The sequence below is a fragment of the Ambystoma mexicanum genome, chromosome 3p (genome assembly GCF_040938575.1).
Source record: "Ambystoma mexicanum isolate Mex_15411 chromosome 3p, UKY_AmexF1_1, whole genome shotgun sequence".
NCBI lineage: Eukaryota > Metazoa > Chordata > Amphibia > Caudata > Ambystomatidae > Ambystoma > Ambystoma mexicanum.
In genome coordinates this window covers 697,739,292-697,751,721 of record NC_090925.1, presented here as the reverse complement: position 1 = coordinate 697,751,721, position 12,430 = coordinate 697,739,292, and the positions used below count along the sequence as shown (strand labels likewise).

Sequence of the window (12,430 nt, the reverse complement as noted above, 5' to 3'; positions counted from 1 at the left end):
CCGGGAATCTGCGGTCCCCCCTCAGGAAATCCAATGCGACATGTGTCGTACAAGTCGCAGCGTTGCGTAGGTAGCCTGGCTAAGCTGCTCCGTTGTTTCCTCCACCATCCACTTGTGGCCTGCACTGCAGGAGCCCTCTAGTAGCGGGCACAGCAGCGAGCAGCCACAGCAGGAATATATGGACGGCAGAAAGTCACCGGCACAATGCCACCGCAGCCGTCCGCTGTGAAAGTCTCCTCACCTCACAAGCACAGCAATGCCGGTTCGTGCTGGGACAGTCACTCTGGTGGCGGTTACACAACGGCCATCATCTCCCAGCTCTGTAGCACGCTGGAGCTTCGGTCACATGGATTATGTTTGTTTGTTTTATTATTTATATAGCGCACCAGACCCAGGGGTATTTGGGCGCGAAGGCAGCAAGAGGGTTGTTCAGCTTAGGTTACAGGTTGAAGATTGGACATATTGGTACAGCTGCGGTTACATTATGATCTTACGAGCAGCGTAGGTTAGTGCCCACACTTTCCGGGAACAGAATCGTTATATGGACAGCTAATGGACACAGATCAGAAGCAGATAAAGGCTGTCGTGGTCACCAGGTCACTGGAGAACTAAAGCAGAACGTCAATTTTGTTTTGTGCGCAACAGTGCCTCCCCACAACCACTCAACATCTAACTACATCTAGCTCCATGCTTCATCAGGTCTATTTATTGCAATCACAATAAAACTCTGCTCTAAACCGAGCTGTACTATCCTGAGTCCTCTGCTCATGCTTACCAATAACATCACATTTGAGAAACACACATCCCTACTTTGACAACCATATCCCCTCACACTTATCCCTATTGTTTTTCCCCTCTGATTTTGGTCATTCTTTTGTCCAATTTTCCTTTCCTATAACCACCTCCCCACCCCTCCACTTCCTTTCCACAAACTAAAGTCTGCCAACACCCTGGCAGGGTAACAACATGGATAACATAACATAAGATAACCACTTAACACTCAGAGGTTGGCTGATTTGGTGAGGGGCTGAAGAGAATCTCAGAATGTGTGTGTGTTTTAGGGGTCTGTGAATGTGTTCTTATATTGGTTGAATATCTGATTCTATGTTGAGACCGGAGGCTTCCTATTATGCATTATGACTTCTTTACTTTCAACCAGCAGAAAAGATGAAAAATGTTAACATAACACAATTCAAAAAATAATAAACCCCAGTATTATCATGAACAAAAATTTCTTACCTAAGATGGCAGACCTGGCCTGATAGCCAATCAGGATCTTACCCCGCTATAACAGTCCATAACACTAGTCCATCATCCTCTTCGTTGCTGCTCGACCAGCAGATAAGTGTTCCTTTTCTACTGTCGAGCTTTGTATTGTTATTTTAAGACTGTAATGTTTGCATGTGCAATATATTTGCATTAGTACGTTTATAGCAGGCAGTGTTGCCTGTGTACTTGGCTGTGCATGTGTGCAGTGTAATTTCTTTTTTTCGGCACCGTTGTCGCTCCGTTGTTTCCCTCGCTCCGTGACGGTTTTGAGCAAGGGTTTCGTTGGTTTGAGTGGGCCTGGGAAGCTTCTCGGCTCTCGGAGCTCTGTCTCTGTTTTGTTTTCATGCTTTTTTCAGCCTCCCGGGTCTCGTTCTCTGTCTTACATGCTCCAGCCCTGTGTTTGGCGGGTTGCGCAACACTGTTTCTACTTCCGTGAGCCCTAAGGGAAGGGCTCAAGTCAGAGCACGTCATGGGCGCGAGTGCGCCATCTTGCAGTCCTTTTCTTCTCAGAGTAATGCTGCGCATTCACCGTGGGCATTGTTTAAAGATACTTTGTTTCGTTTCTTCAACATTGTTTGTTCCCACTTGTCGGACAAAAGCCTGCTCGGCTGGTCAACGCATATAAGTTCCTTTGGGGAATTTATTGTTGTGGCCTGCTCAGCCTTCATCTGTATGGCACTTTCCAAGCTGCTACGGTGAGCAATAACCTCTGCTCGAAGTTCAAGCTGCTTTTAGGAATATCTCATTATGTTTTCCTCTCATACCCAGTCATATTATAAGTGGCTTTGAAGCAAACCATGACAACTGCTAGAGGGGAATAGCTGTTGCAGGGTTAAATGAAGGAGGTATCATTATTAGCCAACGCAGTTCCTCAGAGGGGAATGAGGTCCCATCTAAGCAGGGGGCTTCAGGCAGGCTGGAAGGGGGTGATATACACCTTCAAAGAGTGGTCCAGGATACAGTGAGTAATGCAATATGGGATCTTAATAATACGTTAGCTGGTGCTTTTGATCGCTTAGGAAAGGTCATGCAGGTCCGTCTGAGGGGCCATCAGAGGGTTCTAGACTTTGCAAGTGTTCCCATAAGACTAAACATGTGGAAAAGGGGTCCCTGTCAAGAAAAAGAGGAAGGGACAGTGATAAAGGTTCCCCGGTGGCTTATTCCTCCAAATCCTCCTCTTCCGAGGATTCGAATTCCCCTCCTAAGAGGAAGAAGGTGAAGGAGGTGGCCCAGTAAGGGAAAAGGGTGCTCTGAAACATGTTTGGGGAGCCATATGTTTATCCTGATAACATTCAACATCCTCGTTCGGCTGAGTGAAGGCCATCAGAGGCACTGTTCTCCTTTATGCAGCATTGGGTGTGTAACCCATGGGGAAGTTGGCGCGCAATAAGCTAAGGGCAGAGGGCCCTCGCCCTTCTCTCGCTGATAAGGTGGCAGTGACCCCTGAGATCGAACATTCAATGGTAGTTTTCCTGTCAAAAAGGGGTAAAGACCCTAGGAATGGAATAGACAAAGCCCTGAGGTCCAGCCAGGACAAGCTATTAGATGTGTTGGGACCCCTGGCCAAGGTTTTCAATATTTTCGAGGAGAGCGCAGTGTATGACACCCCACCTGATGTCAATGTTCTCAGGGGCTGGATCCAGCATTCTCTGTGCCTGCTCGACAATGCCAACTCTGCTCTGTCATCGGAGCAGCGTAAAGCTTTATTAATGTGCTTCAATCCCAAATTGGCTGACATGGCTCCAGCAGAGGCGGGGCCTAAGGCCCAGGGGTTGCTCTTTGGACAGAGATTTGTTAAGGAGCTCTCTTCATTCGTGCACACATTCAGGGCTTTGGATAAATCGCAATCTAACATCAAAAAAGCCCACACCCGGATGTTTTTGCCAAGGCCGGAAGAAGTAGAGCCCGCTCTTCTGGCTGTCTGTTCCAGGGCTCTTCCTGTCCCGTACAGTTTGTGCTTAGAGGAGGGTGCTCCAGATTCAGCTCCCGAGGCGGTGGAAACGCCTTCTTCCCACAGTGATGGGTGTAGTGGAGAGCCCGTCCCTACAGGGGAGCAGGGCGAGCACGGGTCGCTTCAGGTGAGCATTCTTCATTTAAATGTTTCTTCCCAGGGAGAGTTTAGGGGGATGTTAGCGTGTTTTGTTCACAATTGGGTCCACCTCACAGCAGACGCTTGGGTGCTGAAGACAGTGCTGGGGTTCCACTTAGAGTTTCACAGTCCCCCCTTTCAGGTGGTGCATCCTGGTCCGCTGGTGTTCAGTCGGTAGAGGAAAGCTTGCGTAGATGCCGAGGTGCCCAATCTCATTTAGAAGGGGGCGGTGGTGCCCGCAACGATGACCGATTCCCCCTTTCTCAGGTTCATCTTTTTGGTGTGCAAACCGGATGGGGGATTCAGACCAGTGATCAACCTCACAGCCCTCAATTCTTTCGCCACTTCAAGGTGGAAGGGATTCATCTGCTGAGGGATTCCCTCTTGCAAGGGGATTATATGGGCAAGATCGACTTGAAGGATGCGTATTTGGTGGTCCCAGTTTTTCTCCCGCATCAGCAGCATCTGCAGTTTCAGTGGCGAGATCGGTTTTGGCAGTTTGCGTCGCTCCTGTTCGTCCTCTCCTCAGTCCCTTGGTGCTTCACTGAGCTGCTGAGACCGGTGATGGCCTTTCTGTGGTCCAGGAGGATAAGAGTAATTATTTATGTGGACGACATGCTTGTTCTGGCACACGAGGAGAGTCTACTTCTCGCTCAACTTCAGTTAACTGTGTCCCTTCTTCAGGATCCAAGGTTTGTAATCAATCAGGAAAAGTCGGTCAGCGTGCCTGGGCCTACACATGTAACAATGGGCCTCGTTACAAGTGTAGCAGTCTAGAAACAAGGGTGCCGTTAAGGGAGGGGGTGTGGCTTAACAGCCATGGAATAGGCTGCTCTTTCCGTGAGCTCCTGCAGATCCGAGAAGTGATTCTTAAGCTCATGAAGGAATGAGGCTATGGACATAAAATATAAAAGGACTTGCAGCAAGCGGAATGCATGGGGAATATGTTGAGCGCCCAAGGAGCTGAACTGCTGAATTAAACTATCGCTGTGGAACTGTAAAGGAAAGGCTCGGTCTCCTGGAAAAATAAACAAAATGGCAGACGCATTCGGACAAAGGATTCTATGTGAACAGTGATCGTGACAAGGACGGTGGCTGTGGAATGGCCCTGGAGGCTCAGATACAACTAGCGGGGGTGAATACATTGTATCCACAATGAGGATTACAGTGCCTTTGGTGGTTCTCCGAGGCACACACGCCGCAAAGTTACAGTGTTGCACGCGGCAGACAGCGCTCCAGTGAGACGAAGCACAAGGTTGATAGAAGGGGGCGGGTGATGTGTTTGGGGTCACTGCACTAATTGGGCCCGATAAGCGCTACACCGCACAGAGTTAAGGCGAGATGCAAGGATGGCACCACTCGCCGAGGGAAGAAAAGAAAAGGATGCCGCAGTGGAAGGAAGGCACCGAAGAACCATAGCGCACATATGCCCGTAGAGCTGTTGTGAAGACAAGGGCAAAGGGCAGGCAGTCCGCAGTTTTCAGAGTGTACGCAACTAGCTGCCATATGGAACAGCGGGCCCCGCAGAGAGGCGGATCACTGCCAAGAAACAAACTGAAAAGTGCCAAGAAATGAACTGAAAAGTAGATCTCAGATGAAGTGCGGGCGGCAACAGTGATCAGAAAGAACAGTGCTTGCCTGCTGTGCGGTAGACGTGCAGCAGATTGATTGATAAGTGGATTGCCAGACACTGAGTAGCCCCCATTGTACGGGGAAGGGACAGAACTGTGAAAGGGTGCAGAGCCGCCAAGGTGCGCACAGCCCCACCAGGTCAGAAAGACAAGGCACCTGGACAGGCCACAAGGGAACAATAGTCAATGAGGTACAGAAATGATGAAGCAGGGTTGTACCCAGATAATCGGCAAGTGTGCATAAAGGAAAGGGGAGACACTAGTGCATGATCCAGGTACAGGAAGAGTTGCTCTGTCTACCACAAGGAGTACAAAGGACAGGCACTGTAGCGTGTGCAACAACAGGACAAGGAGAAGTGTTAAAGTCAAAGAAGGAGCACATGGACAATAGGCAGTGCCTGTAACCATCATGAGGTTGCATGTGGTCAACTGAAGCAGTAGTGAGATGGACTAGGAAAGTGGGGAGCTTTCTGGCATATCGCGGAAATAGTGCACCTCGGATTATTCGCCCACCCCCACTGCAGGACTCTATACTGTACCCACTGTTGAGAAGCTACAGTAACTATACTGCCCTACACGCAGACGCACAGGGCGGAACTCAAAGTATGATCTAAGGTCCAGGACGCACAGTGGAACAATAAGACCCCGAGAACACTGCAAGGCACCAATGCGGAAGCTGAACCTTGCTGACCATGACAGCCGGATGCTGATGCTAAGGGCAGGTATGGAGATACGTGGGATTATGCGCAAAAGCCAAGATCAAAAGGACTGAGACCAGCCAAAAAACGAGGGACGGATACTGCGGCCAGTGAATAGTCTGATTGTGCGCATGACTAGGGCCCTACCAGAGCGAACAACCACTTCAGCGGCCCATTGCACTCCTCATGAGGCAAAATGCTAGAGCATGTATCCTAAAGCTGCGACACTACGAGAGGAGAGCACATGGTTCGCCAACCCTCCACCAGTCAGTCACAGGGAGGCTGAAGGACATTCCTAATTGTCAGACAGATATATCGTCTGTTAAGGAGTTTCCCGACCGAGCAGCAGATGGGAACCTGAGACGCGAGAGACTAGCATAATGCTGAGAAGTCAAGTGAGGTGGCAAAGGAAATGGTGTCCAAAAACAGCAAGGTCAAAGGTAAACAACCTACGATGGACATCTTTACCAAACCGTCACAGTCACCGGAGGCGTCTGCACCCGCAAAAGGAGACACTCGGGGGACGATCGCCCCACCACGAGATGACCATCACATCCTAGAGGCCATAGCAAAGCTGAAATCCTCATGGGGGAGCAAGATCGACACTGCCATGGCAGAGCTGAAATCTGCACCGTAAATTAAAATTGATGCGGTCAGCGTAGATGTGAACCTCTTAAAACAGGATGTAAGGACACCAGTGGCCTGCAAAGCAGGGTGAAAAACAACACGGAGGTCAGCACAGCCAATGCCAAGAAGGTGCATATATTACAGCAACAGGTGTGTAACCTGGAAAGCCGAGCAGAGGAGGCGGAAGGGTGAGCATGACGCAACAACATACGAGTGGTGGGCCTGCCGGAGGGAGAGAAAGGCATGGACCCTACAAACTACGTGGAAAACATGTTGATACAGGAGATTGGAGCAGGTGCGCTCACCCAAGGGTTCACGGTCGAGAGGGCACACAGGGCTCTGCTTAGAAGGCCCCAACCAGGAGCCCCTCCCCGAGCGATCATTGCTAAGATTCTGAACTATAAAGATAGAGAAAAGGTCTTAGAATATTTCCGCAAGGGTGGAACGATAAGCAGAGCGTCAGCGACAGTTACAGCGTACCCAGACTACACCATGCTGGTACAAAGGCAGCGACTACACTATGTGGTTGTCAAGAAACGGCTGTGGGAATCTGGATTTAAATACATGCTACTGTATCTGGCGAAACTAAAAGTCTTACATAAAGGAAAACCGTTCTTCTTTGAGACACCTGTGGAGGCGGCAAATTGGTTGGACACACAGGGTTGCCTGGCTGATGCAGGTGATCATGACCAGAATGATAAGTGAACCGGCTACCTATTGTTTGTTCTCGGACTGAGGTTAAGTTAGCGGTTCCAATATTGACCTGGTCATATGGTTGTATAGACACCCAAATGGGCCCACTGGGCATATATAGGAGAAAGTAGATATTGACAGCTGGTGCGCGCGATGGGGTGACACCAGAACTGGAATATGAGAAACGTAATGCACGAGTGGGTGTCAGAAATAAGTGTGCGTAGTAAATTGTAACATTAATGCGGAAGAAGCGGTGACGGCGTGTTCTTACCCCAGTCGTTAGTTGAGTTAGGGCACCAGTAGGGTGGTGTCCCCCCGCTGTGTTCTGCGGGTAGGACTAGATGCAGGATAGCCTGAGATCCAGGGATGGAGCTGGGCATCAGCTGAGGGTGGGCGGGGGGATTGAGTTGGGGAGTTTAATGGGGTGTTAATAGGAGTTTGGAAGGGGGGAAGGAGGGCAACAGTTGGGGTTAGGGATGGTGGGCAGGGGGAGTTTTGTTGGGGGTGTGGGAGAGGGGTGGAAGTTAGGGACAGGGAGCGAGCCTACAACCACACGATCTGGTGGCACGATTTTCAGAAATGGGCAGAAGCGGAAACGGTGGTATGGAATGAAGCGGCCAATAGAGGGGGGGATGAGGAAGCAGAAACTCTGATAGCCTGGAGACGCTTAGTGGCCAAACTCTCTGGGTCCACCCAGGCCTGCCTAAGTGAACACGATTCCTCCGGGAATACAGAGGGGGAGGTACCCCTAGAGGAAACAACGGCAGAGGGCGAAGTAGAGTAGGCTTGAATTAAGGTGGAGGGTAATGGGGAGGCAGTGGACGTTTTACCATATTGTACATGATGCTTGAAGTTATATGACATGCACTGTTGGGTTTGTTTTTATTGATTGGTTGTTGTAAAAACTAATACTAATTGTTAAAAAAAAGGGTGCCGTTAAGGTTACCGGCACCCTTGTTTCCGGACCACCACACTACCAGTCTACCTGCCGGGGCATGCCTGGAGTTGCCATGGAAGCACTTGCACCGTCAGCAACGGTGCCAGTGCTTCTGAGTCCCCATTCCCATGGACTTCTATGGGACTCCATGGGAATGGGGACTTACATTTTCCCGCGCTTGACTTCCCGGGATGCCAGTCGCATTGGCGGGTTAACACCGACCTCGTAATGAGGCCCAATGTGTGCAGTTTCTGGGTTTCATTTTAGATCCTCAGCTCCTCAGCTGTGCCATTTCTGGCTTCCCCAGAAAAGGATGCAGGGAATCCTATCCCAGATCAAGGCTGTCACTTTGACTTCTTGCCAGGGTCATAGGTATGCTATCGGCATCCATTCGGGCCATCTTTCTGGCTCTGATGCATTACTGGGTTCTTCAAAGGCTGAAGACTCAGCATCTTCAGTCAGGGGCCCTTTATTCCCAGGTGGTGCAACTGTCTCCAGACGCAATGGTCGAGCTTCGTTGGTGGCTACAGCCCATGCAAGCAAAGAACAGGCAAGCTATATTTGGGTTCGCTCCAGGTATGGTGTTGGAATCGGATGCAATTCTATCCGGATGGGGAATAAGGAGGAAAGTGGTCCGCCCTAGAGCAATCTCTCCCTATCAATTACCTCGAACTCTTGGCAGGGTTCTTTACAGTGAAGAGTTTCGCCAAGGACAAGATGAATTGTTGCATCCTTCTGAGGATGGACAATATGTCAGCTGTCTGTTACATACACAAGTTGGAGGGCACTCAATCCAAAGGGCTATCAGACATAGCGCAGGATTTTTGGCACTTCTGCCTCAATCGCCGGATTATGTTGCAAGCTGAATATCTCCTGGATCACTCCAACACTGTGGCGGATTGGAATTCCAGATTCCTCCGGAACGGTAGCGATTGGAAGCTCAACGGCTAGGTGCTTGCCCTCCTTTGGCAGGTTTGGGGTCCATTCCTCACTGATCTGTTTGCCTCTCTCTTCAACTGCCAGGTCCCTCGTTTCTTCAGCTGTCGTACAGATCCAGACGCTGTGGCAATAGACGCCTTCCTTCAGGACTGGAGTCTCCTGCAGGGATACGCCTTTAGTCTGTTCTTGCTCATTCCGAGAGTTCTACTCAAACTGCCCAGGGAAGCAGAGTCATTGGTCCTATTGACCCCACTTTGGCCAACCCAAATAGGGTTTCTGACCCTTCTGGAGCTTGCAGTGGATATTCGCAAGCTCCTTCCATCCTTCCCTCTAATAATCACAGACCCGGGGGTGGCTGTCACGAGTTGGTGTTCAGGGGCAGCTGCAGTTTATGGCATGGAAGATTTCCGTAAGTCCTGGGTGCTCCCAGGCCTTTCGGAAGACGCTTCTGAGGTCATCATGGACTCTTGGAGTAGATCCACTCAGGTTTCCCATTCATGTGTGGGTTTCCGATTCTGTTTCTGCTGCTCCAGTAGGTAGTTAACTTCCTGGTATCTCCTTTTAAGGAGGGCACAATCAATAACTTTTTTTTGCCATCTGAGCATGGCATATTTTGGTCAAAGGAGGTAGAACCAGTGGGTCAACATTTTTTATTAAAAATGGCCTTGCGGTCCACCTGGATTCAGATCCCTCCTAAGGCTAAGTATTCTGTTTTGTGGGATGTGAATGTGGTCTTTGGCTTGTTCCAATCATGGCCAGTTCATGACAATCTTTCGCTTCAGCTATCTGCAAAGTTAACTATGTTGTTTTGCCTGGTTTCCATTAGAAAGGATGTTAAAGCATTGGATGTGGATAACAAGGTTTTTTCCCCAGAAGGGGTGACTCTTTATCTCAGGCAGGACAACAGGCCTCATTACGAGTCCAGCCATAACACTGCCTTTGCTACCGGCGGGTTGCCGTCGGACTCATAATGTTTTAGCGGCACCTAACTTCCCAGTGCCAACGGGAGATTACAATTCTGGCGGCCTGGGAAGTCAGGTGCTGGTAAAATGTAAGTCCCCATTCCCATAGAGCCCCATTGGAGTGGGGACACGGATGCACCGGCACGGTTGCTAACAGTGCCGGTGCTTCCGTGACGGGTCTGCCTACCGCGGCTGCTGCGCCTGGCAGGGTCAGACGATCTGGACACAAGGGTACCGCTGAGCTTACCGGCACACTTGTTTCTGTACCTGGAAACTCATAATGAGGTCCAACGTGTTTATCTACCTCAATTTCTTATCCTTTTTTTCCAGAGGATCAGAAACTGTGTGTGGTTCATTGTTTGCAAATATATATCCGAGTTACTAGTGTGTTGCGGACTCCTTCCTCCTCTCAGTTGCTTATCTCCTACAGGAAACCCTTTGCTGCAGTTTCCTCTGCCACCTTAGCTCGCTGGGTGCGTTGGTTTATGCGGGATGCTGGGGTAGACATGTCCATTTTTGGAGCTCATTCCGCTAGGGGAACTATGGCCTCTAAGTTAGTCTTGCTTGACGGCAGGCTGGAGGATATCCTGCATGCAGCTGATTGGTCAAATGAGTCCACGTTTAAATATGGTGTTGCAAGAGCTTTAAAGGTGCATAATAGGAAGCCTCCAGTCTCGACATAGAATGACTAATCCCCCGCACTAACGTGAGTGGGGGTTTAGATACTATTAAGAGACACAGAGACAAGTATTATCCCTCCCTCCCCCAATATTTATACTGTGTTCTTTTCTCCAGCAGTCGTTTGAGTTCAAGAAGGAGGTGGTTCTTCACGAGTGCACAGGAGAGACTGCAGAGTTTCGGTGGAGTTCCATTTCTGACTGAATGGAGCTCCTGTTTTGGGGTGCAATTTCAATATTTGCTTTCCTCTTGCAGCTTCAGAAGCAGATGATGTACTAGTGTTATGGACCTTTATGGGGGGGGGGGCTGATTGGCTATCACCCCAGGTCTGCCATCTTGATCTTAGGTTGGGTTCTTATGTTTTAAGAAATTTCTGTTCATGATAATACTGGGGTTTTTAAAAATGTTCTGGTGTTTTGTTACCATTTTTCATCTTTGCTGCTGGTGGAAAGTACACAAGTTATAATGCATAATACTCGCCCCCTGTCTCCTAATAGAATCTAACCCCCCCCCCCCCCACTCACGTTAGTGCAGACGGGGGATTAGCCATTGGGGTTTGGTGAGTGTCTTGGAGATTGGGTGTGTGTCTCGACGGGTGGGTGAGCGAGTGCAGAACTCTCATGTGTCTACAGTCGGGCATCTATGAGCAATTCCTCAGTTATATGGGTTGTTTGTTTGCGCTTTTGCTTTTTATTGGTAATGCGCCATTATTACGAGTGGCAAAATGTAAACAAAATAAACAGGACGATGAGAGCTACGCCCACCTGCCAAGGACAGTTGGAGCTGCGATCGGTGAGCGTGTCCCGTGAGTTTGGCTGCAAATCTAAGGCGTGGTTTAAAGTTTTCGGGGCGGGGAGAAGCGAAAACCAGGAACAACTTTCAGGAGAACACAGGGGACGAGGGGAGACGGAAACGGGGGAATTGGGACAGTTTGAGGAAGAGACGGAAAGACCGACGACAGAATTGGGTGCGAGCGAAACGGTTCATTCGAGGAGCGTCCGGACATCGTGACGTCGCTGAGTCGGGACCGTAGAAAGTGGAGCCTGCCGGGGAGGGCTGTGGTGGGACATGCTGCCCGCTATAGTGAGGAAGTGGCTGAACAGACCCAAGGTAAGGAGGTGAGCGGAAGCCGGAGTGGAGAAACCGGGCAGCGGTGGACATAGGGTGACATCACGCCTCTGACATGTGGTGGGCTGGTATAAGTGTGCTTACGTGGGACGAACCGGCTGGATGTCCAGGACTAATTTTAAGTATAACTGTTATGGTAACACGTTGTAGTTAGGGCCACATGACATTAACATATAGTCTTAAGGTAGAAAACTGTTTACAAGTGCAACCGAATATAGTCGCTGACTTATTGGGAGGCTCACGGCAGGACATGTGTATTTATTTTACAAAACAAACACAGTTCTGACCGGTGCCGCTGTTGGTTGGGGCAGGCTGGCTGGGGGCTCCTGTGCCTAGAGATCGAGAGGAGAAAACCTAGGGGTGATTGATTCAGAGGAGGGCAGGCAGAGAGGAGGGCCTGGAGAAGGGATCATGAACCTGGGGAGCAGGGAGATCTGGGGATTAAGGAGATGATTGGAAAACCTGGGGAAATAGATGGGGGAGGGGGAAGGGTACATCTACCTGCGCAGGAGTTAGGAGTCCTCGGTGGGTAGTGGGTGAGAATCTGTGAGGGAAGGGAACCCTTGCTGGAGGAGTGACGTCGTATGATTGATGGGGAGGGGGCTCCGAAGAAATTGGTAAGGGGCTATAATGACCCAATATGAGGGCAGGGAGAGGGGTGCCTTGGGAGATTAAAGCTGAGTGGATGGTGCGAAGGGACCCGCACGGTCTGTAGAGGGGCAGGAAAACAAGTGAGAAACATGGAGGGGTTGAGGGATTTATGGAGAGGCATGCATGTC

The 12,430-nt window shown here is 50.0% G+C and overlaps 1 protein-coding gene across 3 annotated transcripts in view; it reads left to right on the top strand.

Moving 5' to 3' along the window:
- The first annotated feature begins 11,363 nt into the window (after positions 1–11,363).
- The window catches only part of LOC138580732 (lateral signaling target protein 2 homolog), a 407,454-nt gene continuing 406,387 nt past the window's right edge, over positions 11,364–12,430 (top strand). The window contains exon 1 of one of the 3 annotated variants that reach the window (XM_069651505.1): positions 11,364–11,633. In XM_069651505.1, coding sequence (XP_069507606.1) covers positions 11,592–11,633 — 42 coding nt within the window. In that variant the 5' untranslated portion in view covers positions 11,364–11,591. Of the gene's footprint in view, positions 11,642–12,430 lie in introns of all 3 variants that reach the window. The other 2 variants (XM_069651503.1, XM_069651504.1) reach the window with 2 other exon arrangements.